Source organism: Diachasma alloeum, unplaced genomic scaffold (genome assembly GCF_001412515.2).
Source record: "Diachasma alloeum isolate Michigan unplaced genomic scaffold, Dall2.0 Dall_scaffold_00209, whole genome shotgun sequence".
In the NCBI taxonomy this organism is placed as follows: Eukaryota; Metazoa; Arthropoda; class Insecta; order Hymenoptera; family Braconidae; genus Diachasma; species Diachasma alloeum.
Window position 1 is genome coordinate 2,118,068 of NW_021680374.1, and position 20,577 is coordinate 2,138,644.

The 20,577-nt window shown below is 41.3% G+C and overlaps 4 protein-coding genes across 7 annotated transcripts; 2 read left to right on the plus strand and 2 right to left on the minus strand.

The window, feature by feature from the left end:
• Positions 1–674: 674 nt before the first annotated feature.
• Positions 675–2,489, minus strand: LOC107036414 (ribosome biogenesis regulatory protein homolog). The gene is made up of 5 exons (XM_015254360.1): positions 2,299–2,489; positions 1,908–2,166; positions 1,242–1,543; positions 972–1,163; positions 675–877 (listed from the first exon to the last, which is right to left on the minus strand). Exons 1-5 carry the CDS (start codon positions 2,439–2,441, stop codon positions 754–756), a joined length of 1,020 nt encoding a protein of 339 aa, XP_015109846.1. The 5' UTR covers positions 2,442–2,489; the 3' UTR covers positions 675–753.
• A 151-nt stretch (positions 2,490–2,640) lies between these two features.
• On the plus strand, positions 2,641–7,861 carry LOC107036525 (RAB11-binding protein RELCH homolog). Of its 3 annotated transcripts, none has more exons than XM_015254549.1 (5): positions 2,641–2,720; positions 2,786–3,720; positions 3,960–5,594; positions 5,955–6,496; positions 6,916–7,861. In XM_015254549.1, exons 2-5 carry the CDS (start codon positions 2,794–2,796, stop codon positions 7,061–7,063), a joined length of 3,252 nt encoding a protein of 1,083 aa, XP_015110035.1. In that variant the 5' UTR covers positions 2,641–2,720; positions 2,786–2,793; the 3' UTR covers positions 7,064–7,861. The 3 variants fall into 3 exon arrangements, with proteins under 3 accessions (XP_015110035.1, XP_015110037.1, XP_015110036.1); XM_015254551.1 differs by having other exon boundaries at positions 2,642–2,720; positions 2,774–3,720; XM_015254550.1 differs by having other exon boundaries at positions 2,666–3,720.
• LOC107036526 (lysophosphatidylcholine acyltransferase) lies at positions 7,580–18,512 on the minus strand. The gene is made up of 10 exons (XM_015254552.2): positions 17,845–18,512; positions 13,349–13,494; positions 12,364–12,581; positions 10,395–10,662; positions 10,186–10,323; positions 9,764–9,889; positions 9,392–9,539; positions 8,913–9,011; positions 8,702–8,849; positions 7,580–8,323 (listed from the first exon to the last, which is right to left on the minus strand). The coding sequence occupies exons 1-10, from the start codon at positions 17,962–17,964 to the stop codon at positions 8,235–8,237; spliced, it is 1,500 nt and encodes a 499-aa protein (XP_015110038.1). The 5' UTR covers positions 17,965–18,512; the 3' UTR covers positions 7,580–8,234.
• Positions 18,513–18,711: 199 nt separating this feature from the next.
• Positions 18,712–20,263, plus strand: LOC107036427. 2 transcript variants are annotated; one of them, XM_015254377.1, is made up of 5 exons: positions 18,712–18,912; positions 19,144–19,276; positions 19,547–19,704; positions 19,997–20,106; positions 20,181–20,263. In XM_015254377.1, the coding sequence occupies exons 1-5, from the start codon at positions 18,767–18,769 to the stop codon at positions 20,225–20,227; spliced, it is 594 nt and encodes a 197-aa protein (XP_015109863.1). In that variant the 5' UTR covers positions 18,712–18,766; the 3' UTR covers positions 20,228–20,263. The 2 variants fall into 2 exon arrangements, with proteins under 2 accessions (XP_015109863.1, XP_015109862.1); XM_015254376.1 differs by having other exon boundaries at positions 18,715–18,912; positions 19,141–19,276.
• The last annotated feature ends 314 nt before the right edge of the window (positions 20,264–20,577 follow it).

Below are 20,577 nucleotides of genomic sequence, written 5' to 3' on the forward strand. Positions count from 1 at the left end.
CCCCCCCTTTCACCCCCTTCGATCCGCACGAGCTCCAGTCGATATTTCCACCGCGCTTTCATCGCTACTTTTGACCTTTCATATTTTCACACTGTCGACTTACCTCGATGTTTCACTCCGTTCTGGGGGGTTGAAAAAATCGGGGGTGCATCGAGAGGAGGGCGGGGGAGGGGAGGGGGTGCTCTGGGGTATCGACTGTTTTGTTTTTTCGAGGATTTTTCATTCAGTGTTTTCGGGAGATTGGGGTAGGCCCGGAGGATTGAGACTAGACGAAGTGCACAGGTGAAAAAAATGGACTGGTTGTGGGGGAATAATAGGTGAAGTGAAGAATACGGGATGTTGCCTGGAGGGTGGAGAGTTGATGTGACCCAGATGATTGAATAGTATTGCAGAATGAGAGCATTCTTATAATGAATAGATTTTATGGAAATTATGTCATGATTAATTGCGAGGAAAATGGGTGTTTTTAAAATTTGAATTGAATGGGTATTCAGCTCATTCTATTCATACGAATTGATGAACTGAAGTATCTTGAATGTTCTGAAATTGAGAACTGAAAAATCTCCGGAAAAATAACGAAAATTCGGTGAGCGTCCGAAAAACGAGTGCCTCTCAGAATGTAATTTCGATATAAACAATAACAAAAGGTGAAATCTGTCATGAACTGTTCAGGCTTATTTGATAAATCTCTCCAATTTATTATTAATAAAGTGTTTAATCAATAAAAATAAAATTATACTGACAAAAATGAGTTTATCCTCTACGTTTTCTACCCCCAACTTTAGTGTGAGGATCACGTTTGCCCTTTCCACCTTTCGGTTTTTTGCTTCCCACTGATTTTTTACTGCCCTTTTTAGATTTCCTTTCTGCCCTCGATCTGCAATGATAAATCAGAACAAATGAGCACATGTTATTCAAGAGAAATTTAGTATTGGAGCTGATAAGCAGAATATTCTAGTGATTATTCTTACATCGCAGCAGGGACTGATGGAATATCCACCCTCAGGAGGCCTTTGGAGTTCTTTCTGTTGACAATTTCACTGACTAAATCTGTGTTTCGTCTCTTCTCCTCAGCAATGTTCAGTGGTGGTGCCTTCCTCTTCTTCTTCATCCCAGGAACTTCTTTGGCAACTTGATCCCTCGAATCCTTCTCCTTCGGTAATCTTGAAATTAATTTAATTGAATGTGTTTTGATTGTTGAAAGATGAGGATTAGAATTATGAAGGGATGAAGGGACTCACTTATTCTGGAATTTTCCAACAGACGCTGTGGATACCCTGGCGACAGTGGTGGCTGTTGCCAGTTGCTTGGCAGATGCAAATTGCTCATTGGTTGGGAGTCCAACCCTCGGGATTTTAACATTCTTGGCCTTGGCGAGATTCCTGAGCCTCTGGAGCTCGTTTTTAGCCATTCTCTCCTGCTTGGCGTTGCTGGCAGTCTCTCTGGGGTCTGCTTTTGGCGTATTGTCAGGTCCAACCTCCACCAGCCAGTCTTTTTGCTCCTGAGCTGCTGCTCGTTTGTATCCAAATGTTGGAATCCATTTCTGGACAATTAATATTCATCAGTTGAATTATTCCAGGAGACAATAATTCAATGATCATCATTTATTAAATTTTTAAATTTTTGGAACAAAAACCAAGCGATAAATACTCATTTTCGACCCAGGAATGCATTCCGAATGATGGAATCTATTCCTGAAAACTTAATATTCATCAATTAACTAAAAACACTAGACAATTATTGGGAATAAACCAACAGTTAACTGTTAGTCTTTGACTTTTGGCTATTCGACATAACTCTTTGAAAATGTTTATTTAGAAAGAGCTTGAGAAAATATTCAACAATCAGATGCTTGAAAATGATTAATAATAGACTAAAAAACAGGTGAATTCTATTATAAAACTTACGTTGAGTTCCTCGTCCCATTTGAGTTTGGAGTTTCCTTTCTTCTTTGACCTGATCCCTTTCTCCTTGGCAAACTGTTGCCACTTCGTCAGTGCCTTTGGTTTTGGCACTACCCTCGCCCTCGGAACAATGTACGTGGGCTTTGGGAGTTTTGCAATAATGACTTCGTCCACCCTCTCCGTGGGAAGCGCCCAGATTTTGTTCAGGAGCAGCTGAGCATTGTCCCTTGTCAGGGCCTTCAAGAACTCTTCTTTATTCGATCTGAAATGATCGAAGTTAATTCACATCTCGAGAATAAAAAATGAATTTTTTCCTGGGGGTTTCACTCAATCTGACGAGCATGAGGGGTCGTCGACAGACCAATTGAGGTTAGAAATACATAGTGTAGGTTACCTCAGCTGCTCATTGTCAAACGCATTGTAATCCGATGCCAGAAGTGTTCCCTCGTCGATGTCGAGATCAATTAATTTATCCACTTTAGTCGAGCGACTCTTGTCCTCGTTGTCTTCCTGGAGAATTGCGTTGACAACATCCATGGTAATCACGTTTTCTATTTCAACTAACCACGCGTGATCTCCCGCTGACTTCAGAGCTTAGAGTGTGCCAACCCCTGGAAATTCCCCAGACGCTGGAGAGAGCGCCCTCACGACCCTTCGTCGCCAGTAATTTTAACCCCTCAAGTTGCCTCCCTGTCACCTGAAGCCCAATCAGCTGAACAAACATAACACAGTGTGACGTCACGATGTGTTGTCATTCCCATCACAGATGTTGCATTAATATCGTCAGTCTCAGGCCGCCGAACAGCCCTCACGAAGGTAAGTGCCTGAGTCCCCCTGCCCCCCTAGAGAATCAAATCCCCAATAATCAGGTGTTCCTCAAGCCTAAACTATGGAGCCCCTGGGGGAGGTTATCCCCCAGCCCTCAGCCGTCCAGAAGCTCTCGTACAACGACATAGCCACCAAGTTGTTGAGTGAGAAGCTCCTGCTGACGGCCCTGGAACTCCACGCAGAGCTCTCCGAGGCCGGGAGGGAAATCCCAGTCCTCAGGGACTTCTTCGCGAATCCCAACAACTTCGAGGCCCAGAGCATGAAGCCAGAGCCCTTCCTCCCGATGCATCGCTCCAGCAGTCAGGTGACCTTGGACTCCCTGGACATCTCGAGGTACTCGGAGGACGGTGGAGGTGTTGACGAACGCGTTGCTGTTCTCGAGTTTGAGTTGAGGAAGGCTAGGGAGAACATATCAGCTCTCAGGGCGAATTTAACAGTTGTCACGGAGTCTGAAGCGACTCCCGATAAAAATTCGGAGAGAAGTTCACTGGGGGAACAACCGATAAAACCCCACGAGCAGAGAGCCCTCAACTTCCTCATCTACGAGTATTTATTGGCGAGATCTTACAAGTTAACTTCGATAACGTTCAGCGACGAGAATGAGGACCAGGACTTCGAGGACTGGGAGGACGTGGGGCTGAACATACCGAAGCCACCGGATCTGGTGCAGGTTTACAGGGAATTCCTGAGGGGGAGTGGGTACGACAAGCCTCCGGCTGCTGATGCTGTGATACAGACTGATTTCGAGGGGGAGAAGTCGAGGGAGTACGAGGGCGAGGTGAGGAGGCTGATGGAGGAGGTCGAGGGTCTCCAGGGCCAGGTGGAGGCCCTTCGGGGGGTCAACAAGGAGCTCGAGGAGAGGCTGGCCTCGGGGAAGGCTCAGGGACAGCAGAATACCGTTCAGAATGTCCAGACCTTGAGCTCCAGCTCCACCACTCCTGATAAGTTCGAGATGCTGGAGAGTCCGAGGGAAAATACGACGAAAGAGGTAGATTTTTTTTTCAAATGAACTTTGCTGGGAAAGTACTCAAGGAGTGATGATGGAATTCACTGATTATTCTGTTGTTAATATTTAGAATGAGTAGATGAGGAGAAAATTAAATTTGACTAAATTAAATTTCAATAAATTAAAAAAAAATGAGAACATCTCATAAATTACTTCATCATCTCGTCCACGAAATAATAATTAATCGATCGACTCAAACAGTAATTTTTGTTTCTTCTCAGGACCCCGAGGAAGACGACAGCATCTCAGTGGTAGTCTCCCTGGGCGACACAGACCCAGGCGACAAGGACTGGACCCGTATCCACCTCCCCCGAATGGACGTGACCACGGAGACCCCGACCCTCCCCAACTCCCCCTCGCGCGCCCTCCCCAGGCGTTTCAAGCGCGAGGTCCTGGCGCACTGCCTGATAACAGGCTCCCCCTTCGGTTCAGACGGCGCCCAGGACGCCCTAATCGACGTCCTGGCCATCACTCTCCCCAAAATCACCCCCAACATCGTCCTCAACAAGCGAGACGAGGTGATCCCCCTCATCCTGAACACAATTCGCCTGCACTCTGACCCCTCTGAGCGCGAGAAGCTGCTGCAGCTGCTGTTCAATCTCAAGAAAAAACCGCAGGAAGAGGAGCGAAGAATTCTCCTGGGGGGTCTCGTCTCAATAATAAAGATAGAGGACTCCCCCCCGGGGCCAGAGGAGATCCTCACCATCTGCTGGGAGCAGAGCCAGCACAAATACTCAGAGCGTCGACTGCTGTCCTCAGAATGCTGCTCAGCACTGGCCCCTTACACGCCCAGTGGCATCAGGAACTCGTTAATGATCTCAATGCTCCAGCAGATGCTCCTGGAGGACAAGGAGCCGTCAGTCCGGGCGTCGGTCATCCAGAGTCTCTCCCTCCTGGTGGCCCTCATGGACGATCCTGACAAATACTTCCAGTGCGAGGAGCTGGCCCTCACTGCCCTGGAGGACGCCAGCCCCGAGGTCTTCAACGCAGCCTCAATGGTCCTGCTCCCCATCCTGGCGCAGTGGGCACTCTCTTTAAAACGCCTGCAGTCCCACCTCCTTCCTAGGGTCCTGGGGAAGTTGAGGAACCAACTGAGACCCAGCCACTCCCCTGGGAAGGATCACAAGGAGGGCGAGAGGGCCTGCGCCTCCCTCACAGTCCTCACGATCCTGTTGCCTCACACCATCGTCTCTGTGGCTAATTCTCCAGTTGTCAAGTCTAGTATTCAGGACGACGTCTCCTCGGAGATCCCCAGGGAGATCGTTTCCCTCTGCAAATCTAGTATTAGCAGTCCCCAAGTGTTCTGTGAGGACACTGAGGACATCGGGATTATACTGAATACATTTTTGTCGCACATATGGGCCGAGGACACGTGGCCAGAGCTCGAGTGGTTCACGAATAAACTCATTCCAGATGTCCTGGAGATGGTGAAGGGGGTTGATGTCACTCAGGAGAGCGTTTTGAACTCCTTGATGGGGTATGTCCAGGCCCTCTGCGAGGGGTTTGGTCTTTATGTCACTCAGTACAGGATTAAGAGGGCTTTCGAGGAGGAGGTGAGGAGCCTCGAGGAGGGCTTGACGTCGTTATCTGGGGAGGAGCCTGGCCTGAGTCTCAGTGTCATACCCATTTATCTGACGATACTGTCGACACTGGATCCGGCAGAGCTGACCAAGAACATTAAGAATTTTGTGGTCGTGTGCTCGATGACTGGAGTCGATGTTTCTGGCTTGATTGTCGGGGTCAAGAGGCTTTGCAAGCAGTCTAGGGTCGTCGAGAGTGTTCTCACTGCACTCTGGGATGGCGTCGTGCATCAGAGGGCCAGTGTCAGGACCGTTACAGCCAGGTTGTTCGCTGAGGTGAGATAGATTAGGGTTTCATTCTATTTTCATTCGATTTTTATTTCATTTTCAATTTTAATTCACTTTGCACATTAATTACGGAAATTTCACAAGCTCCTGCAGTCAAGCTATCATATAATCTGGAAACTATAAGTACGTCCTGGAATATATTCATTCAAATCGTTAAATTATTACATAGAAAATTATCTAGAAAAAAAAATCGTATTATAAAAAGTATTACTACAATTGTTAAATTCGCTTACTGTGATGATTATCTATCTTCATTAGTATTTTCATTCAATTCGTTCAATTGAATATTGTTTCTCACTGATATTAAAATTATTACACGAAAATTTATTCTTTTTATTAATTAACAAGGTCATTGGGAGTGTTGGAGAGAGGCTGGTCTCAGCGAGGATTGCCCCAGCAATCGTCACCCTGGCTTCTGATTCAGATCTGATGGTGAAGGCTGGGGCGATCAGTGCCCTGGGAAGGCTGATCATGGAGAGTGGCTCCAGGGAGGCGAAGGACAAGGGGAGGCTGACGCTGGAGACCATTGCCAGGGAGCCTCAGGGCGTCCCTCCTGCCTTGGCTGTTCCTCTGGTGACGACTCTGGCGCATATTGCACCCAATTGCCCTCAGCATTACGTCGAGGACGTCATCACGACGCAGCTGACTGGCATCACTGCTTCTGCACTGCAGCAGAACAGGCGGGTCGATCTGGCCACTGCTCTTGTCGACGCTTATTCGATCATCGTTTACTGCTCGTTGAGTGACAAGTGCGTCAGTGGAGTGCTGCTGCCTGGGCTGAGGTATCTGGAGACCATGGTGGGGGCTGTCCTGCCACAGCAGAGGGAGACTGTCAGGTCGCTCATCAGGGAGGCTGAGTCCAGGCAGGATGTGCAGAGGCCTATTGAGAGGTATTTTTTTGAATTGTTTTCCCTGGGAAAAATCCACGGAAAATTTCCCGGGAAAATATTCAATCAGACACATTTGATCACAACATCGATTCATCTTTATTCAATTTAACATCCATTATTTACAATTTACATATCATTATTGGTCGGTAGACAACGAATTGATTAAACAATCGCAAATGAAAAAAAAGACGATTTTTGGCATCAACTTTTTCATTTTTTCCCTTCTCAGGGGAAAAAAATTCAATTAGCATTTTTCGAAAAAACACTCCGAAATTAGTGAGGAAAATTGATTTATAAAAATAAAATTAATTTCGAATTAATTAAATTGAATTAAATTAATTTAAATAAAAATAAAAATGATTTCGTATCTTGTTCTCTATAATAAAAGCAGATTTAAATTGTTGTGTACATTTCAACAGATCAATTTCCGCCAGTTCCGGACTCTCCCTCTCCCTGGCCACCGCCAATGTCGGCCAAGGTGTCGAGGACATGCGTCAGAGAATGTCAAAGATATTCACGCAAAAGCCAAATTCCCCAAGTATGCCTAGCATATTCAGGAAGAAGTAGATTATGATGAGTGGTTCAACAGAGTGAAGAGAATTGAATTTTCATACGGTGCCTTTACATCCAGTAATAGCATTTTTCTTCGCGTGACGAGTTTAAGCGCTGGGGTAATTAACGCGTTCTCCATCCCGAGGGGAAAACACTCACATCTTTCTGGTTCACTCAATGGAAAGTATTCAGATTGCGGAGAGGACTCAGCGCCTATTATCCCTCAACTACTGCTGATATATTATTCATGACAATTTATTCACTTTTTTTAATTGCCAACAGTTGTATTCGAACAATTTAGCTCTCAAGGGAGAGTGCACAAATGTTATATTCAATTCATCGATAGGGGGACAGAAATTACGTAGTTTAACACGCAAAGAAAAATGCTAAATGTGTCAGATAATTACGAATGAACCAATTGAATTATCATCTTGAGGATTAAATTGTACTTACAGTATTTTAACTTTGCTGAATATAATATAGAGAGAGATATTTTTAAATAATTCATAGGATTGTGAAGAAATTGTCGCTTCGAGAGTCATCTTGTAAGAATATTTTATTTTATCTATATTTACAGTTGAATAAATATATACATACAGTATGCGTTATGCAAGATAAATTTATATGCGTTTTTTTTACATTAAATTATGTTATATTAATTTCCATCGAATCAATTACACAATCGTTTTCTGAGTGTTAACAATTGTCTGGTTTTTCTAATCTCCTTGTTACCTACGTTTTTATTAAATATTATAGATAGTTGAACGTATTTATACTGAGCGATTTCAATAAAATTTTATGTTTTCAATTGAATTTTGAAAATTCTTGTTTCACTAGCACCTAAATGAAGGATGAACTGCGGTTTCAATTGTCGTGCGGCTCAATCCGTGCTCGCTAGCCCTGAGCAATCTATCTAGTTGATAAGACTCTATTTCACTGCATGTCTGATCCATTCGCACTAGGGGAAAATTGTTCTCCGATTTATTTCTCTGGGTTTCGAAGTATTCATGCATCCCTATTTACATGTCTTTAATATCGGGGAGAATTCGATGAGGAAGAACTTTGATTTTTCAGAGTTGCGGCTAGGGTTCTAGACGGGCGAGCAGACACCTGTCAGGAGCGGCTTGTCCGAGTCCCGGTTCTTCCTGATCACTGGGGGACTTTCTGACGAGCCGAACAGACACTCTCAAATGGATTTTTTTCGTCTCTCGTCGGTGTCGGATGAGAATAGGTGGGAGTATTCGGGGCGAGTGCCTAACGCACTTATCACGTCCTCTGGAACATTGACGTTATTCAAATACCCGTTTTTTAAATTTTAATTGAGAAATTTTTTATGTATGAAACTGTTCCAGTGATGAGGGAAAATAGCTGAAAATATCGAGAGACATTTTGAAAATAATTGTCTTATCATATCGTTTTAAAAAAATTAGAATGGAATTTTTGTTCTTCAAACTTCAATTATCCGGATACCAAGTCATTTTAGAGGAAAACCTCAGAGAAATTTATTTTAGCTCATGAAATCCTCTGCAAAAAATATCTTTTGACATTTTCTCCTAAACCCCCTCACTATCGAGAAATTTCAACAATTAACAACGCGTGATTAATTCCGTAATGAAAATTAAATAAATAATTTGTAAAATAGTTCCTGCTCACCTAATGTCACAGAGTCCCCTCCACCAGCTTCTCGACACGCCTGCAGGAATATTCTGTCGCACTCCTCATGATGTAACTGCAGCGACAGTCGCAGGACCTTCTGCAGCTCCTTGGCATTGAGACACTTGGTGCCATTCGAGTCACAGACCTGGAAAGCCCCCTCAAACTCAATCTAAAATTCAAACAGAAGCGATAATGTCGTTCCACTTACCTCGAAGGCAATGTCCACGAGGTCTAGCTCTGAATTTGCATTCGCTATCGCCAGGACTGTGAATATGTACTCCTCGAGGTCCACCCGCCCGCGATTATTCTGAAATGAAGATGTTTGTTGTTAGGAGGATGTTGAGGATGTTCAAATTCAAATTAAATTGTTTAAATTACTGATGAAAATAACAAAAGCAGGGAATTATGATGAAAATAACATCAGAGAGATAATTTCATCTCAACTTTCCCAATTACAGAACAAAAATTGTTAATAAAATTTAAATATCATAATGATTTAACTGTGGTATTGAACATAAATTTCATGAGCCCGTGTATAATATTTTTGCAATTGATCTTTAATAGCCAAATTACCCCATCAATCCTAAAAGCTACAGAATTTTCGAACATGAAAAAATTCGATTTTTGGAGAATGGCTAAACATGTTTAAACTCATATTGAAATGACGAAAGGAAGAGTAATTCCTACCCTGTCGTGAATCCTGAATAATTGCTGGACTGATGGGTCCTTCGGGTCCAGCCTGAGTATTCTCGCGAACTCCTGGAGGTCCACTGAGTCCCCGAATCTCGATATCCGTTGCTGCACCAATTCCTCCTCTGCCTTTATCTTCTGAAGGCTGAAATGACGAAAAATTGGAGATAAAAGATAATCAAGAACGTGTTTTTCCGTGTTGACGTTTTTTACGAGTCAATCTACACGAATATTTTTCCCATTTAATGATCCGTTTCGATTTTACGCGGTTCGACGTAGAGATAACACTTGTGTTTAACATTTCAACTGTAGTTATTCACACTACAATACGGGGAATTTTCCTTGAATATTTCAGGATGTGTTACCAACCCGAGTTTATACCGCAACTTGTGCGCTTCGACGATACTGGAGGCGTGGGACAGGTGCAGTGAGTGAGCTTTGCTGATTATTCGGCAGTCGTCGTATGTGTAATCTGATACTGGTATCTGAAGGGCTCTGGAATAACCAATTCAATTTGTTCAATTAATTTGACTTTTAACAGGATTTTAAAAATTAAATTTTCGTGTCATTTCTACTTTATTACTAAATGCAGTCAAAATGGCTAATAATTGGGAAAATTCATGTGAATTAATTCCAGAATTTTAAATTAATTGGAAACCCATCTTAATTTTTTATTAAATATTTTTGCATTCATGAATCTACTTAAATGTTCAGCTGAAATTTAAAATCTCACAAGTCGTTGCCCCCGAATGGAATTGAACGTATTATCTCCCCAATTAATTCGTACTCACTCAGCCATTAATCGTCGCACGTTATTAGCATACAACTTGGGGTCTGTTTTCTCCGCCTCACTGGGCCTGTACACCGGCAAAAACTCGATCTCACAACTGCTGTTCAACTGGGTCAGTGTCAGCCACAGCAATTTCAATCTGTAAAGACATCACAAAAGATTTTTTACAATCGACAACAGCCGAATGCCGACGAACGTGGGGTAACGTACGCTCCGGGGCCTTCCCATGTCCAGGTGACTGTGTCCAATTTATTCGGATAGCGAATGCACACGGGCTGCACCGGCACACCGGGGTAGAATGCACCACACTTGAATGTTATGAGGCACGAGCGATTTGTGCAGGTACCCTCGGGGAATATCATCACCTGGGGCCAGTCCTCCTTCGATGTCGCTCGCTCTATTATCTCTTTTATCGTATTTTGACGGGAGTTTGGGTCGTCCCGCCAGACGTACACCGGCTGAGTGTAATTTATCAATTCTAATAGGGAAAATTATCAATTCAATATCGATTATCAAATCCGCTATTAATCAATTTCGACAATGAACTTTCGATCTCATTCGAAAATTCAACATTTCGAAAATTAGAAATTCTCTCCATATTTTTTTTCCATGGTGAATGGGATTCACAAATTAATTATCAAATTCACAATTAATTAATTCCGGTATTGAATTTTTAGGAACAATTTTTATTCTGTCATTGAGAAAACTGAGATGAAATTATCTCTTCAATTTTATTTTTATTAGTGATGTCTTCCTCTTCGATTTAATTGAGAATAAAAATAAAATAGATAATGAAAAATAGTTTCGATAGAATTTTGGAATGAATAAATTCCGGTGAACGGCATTCGCGAATTGGACATCGGCACATACTTCCAATGAAAGGATTCAGTCCGGACTCCCTCCTGACGATGATGGACGGAAAACCCGTGACGTAGACGATGCCTCCATCAATGAATGTTGAGTGTGGTGCAACGACGAGTACCGGCGCTTCAGCCCTTGTGGCCTGCCTCCCGCGGACTACTATTCTCATTCCTCCCGCCTGATACGTCAGCCGGCCAAGATAGCACAGCCAGGGGATTATTTTTCTGCGGTATTTTCATTCGTCTCAATTTCTCACCTTTCCTCATTCATTATTTTACCCTTCACCAGTTCCCGCGAATTTTCATTCGTAATTTTGATTAATTGAAGTTAAGAATCCCATCCACCAGTATTTTTTACTATTAGTCGTAAATTAATTCTTAATTTGGAGAGGAATTGTCTCCAGAAATTTTTGTGTCAGGATTAGATGAAAGCAGAAGAAGTAAGAAATGCTTTTATTCGAGAGAACGAAATTCATTGGCAACTTTTTCAAATAGAAAATTCATTCCGGTTCGACAGGTAATTTTTCCGTTCACTATTCTTTATTTTTCAACCGAAGGTATTATCTTCAGTGGAAAAATTGACTTTCCTGTGAATGAACTCTTTCTCTTTTGCAAAGTGTTACACAATACAATAAGGAATTCCAGTTAGATTATAGTTCTGTTCAATTGTCGTTAATTTCAACAAAAAGCATTTCTCTGAAAGGAAAAAGACGTGAAAGGAGTGAAGCTGAAACCAGCGAAATATTCGCCAACAGACGATTCGATTTAGGGGGATCCAGGGGTGCGCAGATCACGTACGAAGATTTATATTGAACTTTCTATTATTTCTGGACGATTCTATTAACAAATTCAGGAATTTATTCTCGCGTTTTTTCAATAAAAATGTTTAATGGAAAAAATTCAATAGGAAAAATCAATAGAATTTGATTTTTCTAGGGAATTTATTCTATTGAGACAGAAATTCCTCGGATCAAATTTTCCCAATTAAAAAAAAAATTTTTAGTGAAAAAACTTGGAACATCGATGTCAAGAAAATTCATGAAAAATGAAATTCTACTGATTTTTTCTATACAATATTTTCTACGAAAAACGCACAGTGAAATTGCGAAATTTTTTCGCAGAATCCAGAAAATTCCCTAGAATTTCTGTGAACTCCATGAATAATTTTAAAAATAATTCCATGAATAATTTTAAAAATAATTCTATGAATTATTTTTATTCGTTTTGATCGTTTGACTCTTGAGCGCTGAAAAATTCCCTGAATTGAATTTTCCACTGGCGATTATTCCGCGAGTTTCCGCTTCACTTGAAAGACCTACTTCCGAAGAATGGAATTCTCCCGGTCTCGGCTTTGGCAACGATGCTGGGACCGCCGAGGTAGACGACCGGTAGTGCATCGAAGAAGCTCGAGTGCGGTGCCAAAGCGAGAACTGGTGCGTCCTTAGTCGTCGCCTTCTGGCCCTTGACCTTCAAATGGTGAAATCCACCGCAGACGAACATTGCCCTCATCACCCAGCACACCAGCACCCTCATATCTCTAATTATGTTAGGACTATATTAACCCCGGCTTCGTTAACACAAGCGTTGGTTAGTGGGCGAGGGACGAAGCCATTCGCTACGGTTTGCACTTTGAAATTGATGAGGAATAAAAAGTCGGAGCGTGAATGACACTGAGCTCCATCGATTCGACGCTACGGTTGAATTATTCAGCTAAGTTTGATTACTAGCGGCCGCTCAAGGCCTCCAGAAGTTTCCGGATTGCTTATTGAATTAAGGATATTCAAGGGCTTTGGCTATTTTATATCCTTTTCTACATTATCGCATTGTTTTCATGTTAGAAAACATTTGAAATCATGAAATAATCGGAATTTTTTTTTCGAGATCGAAAATCCTTCTCTTATAAATCATCTGTAAATAACCAATTTTTCCCCCGAAAATTTCTATTTTGAACATTTTAATTCATAAAATAACGGAAACATTTTTTTTTCATTAGAGATTATTTTTTCATAAATAATTTACAAATAATTAATTTTTATGTATTAATAATGCGAATTATTATCAAATTTTACCAAATTTTCAACAATTTCCATTAACAATTTCCATTCACGAGAAGGAATTGTTAAAAAAAATCACGACTTTTCTCATCAATTTCCGTGCGTGTTTAGTTGCCATGTTGATGTACAATTTTAATCATAACTCCACATGAAATTTCTAGATATCAAAGTCAAAGTATCGAGACGTATCAAAGCGTTAATGTCAGATGAAACGGATTTCTCCAGGTTGAGTTGAAATATTTGCTCTCACCGTCGCCATCCGGTGAGGGGAGCACGGCGGAGGTCTTCCTCGGAGAGGCCGTGGAGGCCTAGACACGCGAGCAGCCAAGCCATTATCACCAGCGCTGTGATTGCTGCCAGGCGAAAAGGCAGCAATGCTACTGTCAGAAATGCCGTCTGGAAATAATTATTCGGATGACGTAAAACGCTCCAACAGCTCAATCTTTTCGATTTCCTTATTTTTCTAATGAATTTTCTTTTCACGACCAATCGGAGTTGATGTGAGAACAGGATTGATCGTTTTTTTTTAGAAAAATGTCAATTTTTTCTGCAATTCATTAAATTTTCAATTTTAGGGCATTAAAAATCATATGATCCATCGGGAAAAAAATTGTGGAAATTCATTTTTCTACACTATTTTTTCTATTGAGACATTTTCTGTAGGAATCCCTCGATATGAATAATTTTGTCCCTTTTCATAGAAAAATCAAGCAAAAAGATTTAAAAATTTTCAGCGGAGTTGTCATAGAAGATATCCTAACAGAATAAATTGTACGACTTTCCCATAGGAATATTTTCCCCTGAACATTTCTACTGAAGAAAACGCGCAGATGAGTTACGGAATTTTCCAATAAAATCCAAAAATAATATAAATCCAATACAATTTATTCGCACGTGTTACATAATCCCGGCATTATTAAATTAATATTTCTCCTAACGCATTAACTCATTAACCTCATTACCCCCATCTCCCATTTCTCAATTAAAGTAAAAACACTTTCGAATCCTCGAGAAATGCTCTCCCCATCTAACACGCGATTTAAAAATACCGGAATGTGAAATTTCGGCGCACGAAATTGACCGGAGTCGAATGGACCGGAGGCCTGCGATACAGCATGTACCGTTCCCCATATTTTCCGTTAGACATTCTCAGCATTCTCGCCTTTCTTCCTCCCGACTGATAGCCACCATCGATTCATCTAGAAGAACGGCGCACGCGCCCGAAACCGTCGATACCGATCTCGCGTTTTTCCCTCGCAGGGGTCTAATGACTCGCCTCATCATTGTTGTATATTTCCAGGGGGAATGATTATTCTCCACCGATTTTTATCGAGGTTAGTGTCGGGAATCATACGAGTCCATCCATCCTCCTCTCTCATTACCGTTTATCGTGCCCGTTCTTTCTGAGCGATTCACAGACGAATTCGTCTGTGAAAGTCGGCCAAAGGCCGCGGACCTCTTCTTCCGCGAAGGATCGCTTCAATCACATATTGTGGTGGATTTTATAATTGGAGAATACTTTGGAATTATTATTCCTTTAATGTGTGACACATGATCTGATATTATGATCATACTCTCGTTATTCATCAATTCAATTATTCTTAATATTTTTTTAATCATTAAATTCAATTCTTGAATTTTGTTTTGAATTCAATTATTCACGTGATGAATTGCATTTAGAAAAATAATCGGAGAACTGTAAACAAATAATAAAGACTATCGCAATAATATTTAATTAGTAAATGTCTCATAACATTTACATTTTACATTTTGACAAATAATAAAATAAAATATTCTGATGAGACTGTCATCTCCAAATCATACGACCACTTCATGAATTATTTCACCTCTAGTTAGCCGCGTTTTTTAATAACTAAAATAGAAAACGTTTTCCCTATTTTACTTAATATATTCTGAACAAAGGATCATTTGACTCGCAAGTAATGGTGGCTCGTACTTTTCTGATGAATGGAGAATGCTTTCTAATTATCACTTTTACAACACATGACCCACATCACCCGATATTTTCTATCTAATTACGAGAATTAGATCGAATTCTACCGAAACACATGACTAATGCAGGAATTATTTCATTTCTAATTATTCCTACTCCGCATTTTTAATTTATTTCGGACGCGTGTCGCCCCGCGGGTTAAAAAAAATATTTTTAAATCTTTGATTCATTCTAGTCGTTAGTGCACTAGTCCCATCAATTTTCCATTCCACATTTCCCCGAATGATCGAATAAACACGTTAGTGTCTCGTAAGACCATCCTCCCTATTTATGAAGCATGCTAAACGTAATGACTCCAAATATCCGAACGATTCCCGTTCACTTTCCCCATATTCTAAAAAAAACTTAGAAAGACTGTGGTTGCCTCACTAGCTAACGAACGCGACGTCAACTTTCACTATCTCCATGGAAGCCATCATCTCGGATTCAACTTAATTCAAAACCTATTCCCCGGTTTAATGATTCAGGACATATCCCTTGTCAATTTGTGAAATGGACCCTTGGGGTATTGAAATGAGAATCCGTCATGCGCTAGTTTTTAAATAGAAAGTCCCCTCGTAAAGGCTCAAACTAACTGTACTCTCCAACCGACACTTTTTCGCGAATTTATATCCACTTCCCCCATAAAATAATGAAATATTGGTGATGTTTCTTTGCCGCTGTTAACACGAGTTTCCCCAGTGGGCCATTTAATTCACCATTTTTACGATTCATTCGCATTCTTTCAGTGGAAATCATCAGTAGGTCGACTCTCCGGCAATTTCAAACTTGATGATGCTTTCCCAGTGGCCGTGACCGTATCACAAAGAGGAAACAATATAAATTTCTTAACTGTATCTGTCCGCCTCACTCTTCTTTCATTATTTTTTTATTTGCGGAGTGAGTTTCACAATTGCGAATTTTTGGTGCTTCAGCGGGATTTGGAGCAGGCAGTTGTGGGTCTTTGCGAATCGATCGAGAATTTATGCAATGTGTTGGGGAAAATAAATGCACGCACGAAGAAAAATCATTGAAAACCCGGCGAATTCAGAAGAAAATTGGATTGGAAATTTTATGAATTTGTAAAAATTATTAAGAATCAGTAGAATTTCATCTTTGCATGCAAATTTTTATTGAAAAAATCAATAAACCCCACAAAAATGTTATTTTAAATTAAAAAAAAAAAAAAAAAAAAGGAGAACTACTTAAAAAGGAAAATAAATGAAGACCAACTCAACAAAAACTAATAAAGAAAATGAAATACACATCGTAAAAAATCATAAAAAGTCAAATTAATCTAAAGAACAACTTCTGACGCAATTTCAGAAGTTACCGAACAATAAAAATATTTGTTCACCGTTTCCGCAATGATTCATCGGCGACAGCAGTCGATAACAATTTACAATGAAATTATAAAGAGATAATGCGTGAAAAACGGATGAAAAAAAATCCGTGTTCATCACTTAAATTATTTAACCATTACCCATCGCCATAAAAGCCCCATAAACAATTAACAACTTCAATTCCCGATTATAGAGAATGATAAATTATAGAGGACACCCCAGCAAAAGTGAATAAAAAATTGCAATACCATTTTATCGAAACAACGAACGAATTAAATGGGTTTATACGAGCAATTCTGACGCAATTCAACGTGTTCAATCGGTAATGAATGTATATCAATGATTTAATGAATTACCCATCATCACGAAGCTCCCGTAACCGATCAACAACTCTAATTCCCCATAAAATCCTCTAAAACATGCATTAAACGCCGAGCCATCGTGTGCGTTGTCATTCCGACAGTATAACCCGCACGTTTCTCCGGTAACCCACATTTTTGTTCCACATACACGGCACAACGACCGATAACCACATCAAAGGCGAGAGTGAACCACTGGAATCGAGCGAACGAAAACCCCTCGACCCGGCTAATTTTCAAAAAGCCAACATCACTAAAATCGTATCATTTCCCAGTGGAATCTCGTCGATTGAGTCAGACGGGACAGCACTCGGCTGCACTCGGTGTGCCTCGTCAAATCCGTTATCCGATTATCGCATGCCATCGTCCGTGAGTATTTCATTGCACGTGCAATACAACGTCAAATGCCTCGCAATAATTCGAATAAATACAACTGAATAAACCGTTTTGATCTTTCGTTCATCAGGCGGCTGAGGTGGGGGTAAAACGGTTGGGTGCCACGTGGGATTGATACTGAGGTGTCTGCGGCTATTTGGGGACCAGAATGATACAGAGAAAAAAACAATTACATGAAAAACTGAAGCGAAATTGGCATTTTTGGTTGAAATCGAGGAAAAAAATGAGAAGTGAGAAATAATTTTATAACGCAATTTTTTTTTAATAGTAAAACTGTGAGATGTTGGTAAAAAAGTGAGGAAAAGAAATAAATTTTGTCTTAGTTAACATCTTAATTGTGAGAAAATGAACGTTTCTGTCTCAAATCAACATTTTTATGCACAAACAGAAAAAAATACACGAAAAATGAGATTGAAATTGTAATTTTTATTTGAAGACGCCAAAAAAAAGTGAGATAAAGGATAATTCTGTTTATAACATAATATTGCTCAAAAACAGTATAATTTTAGTCAAAAAAATGCAAACAATTTTTTTTTTCATCTCATTTTGCATTTTAACCATGACAAAAAAACATTTGCCTCTCGACCCACCATTCCCCCATTTGTAACCCAAAAAATCCCCGCCGCAGGGTCACAAAAACCCTCGAAATACTGACCTTGAGCTTGTCATAAGTGGTGTCAAGCTCCAATCGATGAACAAATGGATTGAGAATATCCGTGTCGATGGAAGCAGCATCCAGTTGATCCTGATGCATTTTTCCGTTAATCTCCTCCATTCGGTGGATTTTATTTGAGCCGAACGGCCTGCCACGTCCGCCGACTCAAATCCAACAACACTGCGCCACCAGATCAACCCCTTTCAGTCCGCCAAGCCGACAAGATGCACAGAAAAAAGATATTTTGATTCGCGACACTTTTGATTATTCGTTTCCCCCTCAAATATTTATTTAAAACTAATACGAAGGGCGATGGGTCTAGCGACGGCGCATCACGAGGGGGTTAACACACCACCTGAATTGACGCAATTGGATGCGCGATGCGATAACTGCGAGCACCCGTTTGGCAAATAAATTAAACAGCACTCGAATTATTCCTGAATTATTACTTCATTTGTCTACTGATTTCCGGGGGTTCGCGGGGGGCTGTGGGCGCTGCTCATGTCACTGGGGGTCTCGCGGTGGTTACGATGAGGGACAAATAATAGTAAGTAGAGACGGACCGTGTGGAGCGGACGAGTCGCTAGCGCGTTCGATGCCCGACTGAAAAGCCAGACGGAAGGGAGAGCTTTACACGCTTCCCCGTTCCTACGGTGACTCGTGTTCCGCCTTTCGCCGTCGGTTTTTTTTTCCCTGGGGTCTCGATTCACCCCACATTAATGCCGCACTCACGACGCGCGAATTGCGGCGGATAAAGCGCGGGGTTTCGAGTGTCCCCCCCGCCCTCTGGGGTCAGGGGATCGGCTCAATCCGCCGGGAAATGGGTGTTCAGATGATTTGGAAGGGGGTGGGGTATCTTTTCGGGTGGATTCATCTAGATGCCACGTGCGCGCGACGGAGGGGATCATAACCTCGGTGGAATATGGAGAAGGAACTCCTTAAGGCACTCGTCGGCTTCTTCTCGGCGCTCGAGAGGACCGAGGGGAAGTGGGCGGAGCGCTGTCAGGGGGTGCAGGCCAATCTCGAGGGGTTGAAGAATTTCTCGGAGCAGAGGGAGCATGTCTTCAGGTATTTTTGCAATTAGTGACGATCGTTGATGATTTTTTTAAGGGGCTCTAGGGTTCTAGGGGGTTCGTCAGGGTTGAGGGCTTTTAATTTTTTTTAAATTGTCTTACTGAGGAGCTTTTAGGGGGTCCTGACGTTTGCAGCATTGTTTTGATTTCTTGGGGGTTTTTTTATTGGGTGGGAGAGTCTATTTTGGGAGAGTTTAATGGAGATGGCGGCACTTGCTTGCAGCAGGGACGTCGATGATGCAGAGATCTGCGGGATTGGAAATGTGCGGGAGAGACTGGGGTTTAAAATTGAGGTGAGGATGGAGGAGGAGATTTCGGGGGTCAGGGAGACCGTTCAGCACCTCGGGGAGTTGAATCAGGTAATGCCGGAGGTCAAAGTGCTTAATTATATTTATTAATTTGTACTGCCGTTAAATTTAACGATTTTTTCTGGGTTTACACCCGTCGTTTTGGCTTATGTCGGGATAATTTGAGTTACTTTTCACTTCTGACTCCCTTTTTAGTTTTAACTCAGATTTGTTACATTTTTGTTTGTCCCCATTTTTACTTTATGAGAATAATAAAGTTAATTGGATAACTCGACGGTTGAGTGCATTTTTAACCGGATTTATGGGGCGATTGATGTTTAGGAACTGAAGAATAAATTAGTTCAACTGGAGAAAGTGAGGAGTAAGGCTTTCGTTGACGATCCTAAGATGAAGGAGATCGTGGAGGGAACTCCGCACAGACCTCGCTTGAACCTTCTCCTAGAATGGGCCATTGATGCTCAGGATTATTACCAACAGCGGTATTCAATCCCCAAAAAATCAATTCCACATAGGGGATGTTGGGGTAAAACGGACACTTTCAGCTTTTTTTTAAATGTTAATGAGGGGTTGAAATGTTAATAAAATTTAATAGTTTTTTTTTTCAATACAAAGAACAATTCTTTCCCTTTATGACGAGCCTTAACTGAGCTCAATTGATCAATTTGTTTCTGAGTTATGAATTATTATAAAAAAGTCTAAAGTGTGCGTTTTACCTCACCCTCCCCTAATTCAAATGACCGTTTACTAATCAATTTTTTAATTAAAATTCAGATACCACGAAATTAATGAGAGCTTCAAAGCTGTGGACAAGACGAAACGAGAAACGATTCTAGAATTAATTGAGACGTTTGGAAGAAAAGGAGACAGAGCTCTACTGAATCGTAATTATCGTGCTGTTATCAGTGCTAATTTCAACTTGAAATGATCGATAATTACGGCGATTGTGTGTTTTCAGGAATATTGGGCTTCACGCAGTACCTAGCGAGGGAAAAGATCCGATGAAATTTCCGAATGTATCTCAATAAATTTATGTTTTCCTTAATCAACGCGAACTGTCGCATTCAATGCTTTATATCATCAATCGTCACCCCAATTATCAACCCTCCTCTCAAGTGTTACGTAACTCATTTAACAAACGAGATGAGTGAGAACTCCGATAATTCCAATTGGCCATCGGAAATCTGATTCACAGGGGCTGATGGAATTGTTCTGCAAGAGCTAACAATTGCCATTCTGATTCTAGTATCTTCATTATTCGATATGGGTTTTCTATCGAAGCTCGCTGACACTTGTCGACTCCTCAAAACATTCCGAATGGGACTACTAACGTCTGAGTAATTAACAAAACTATT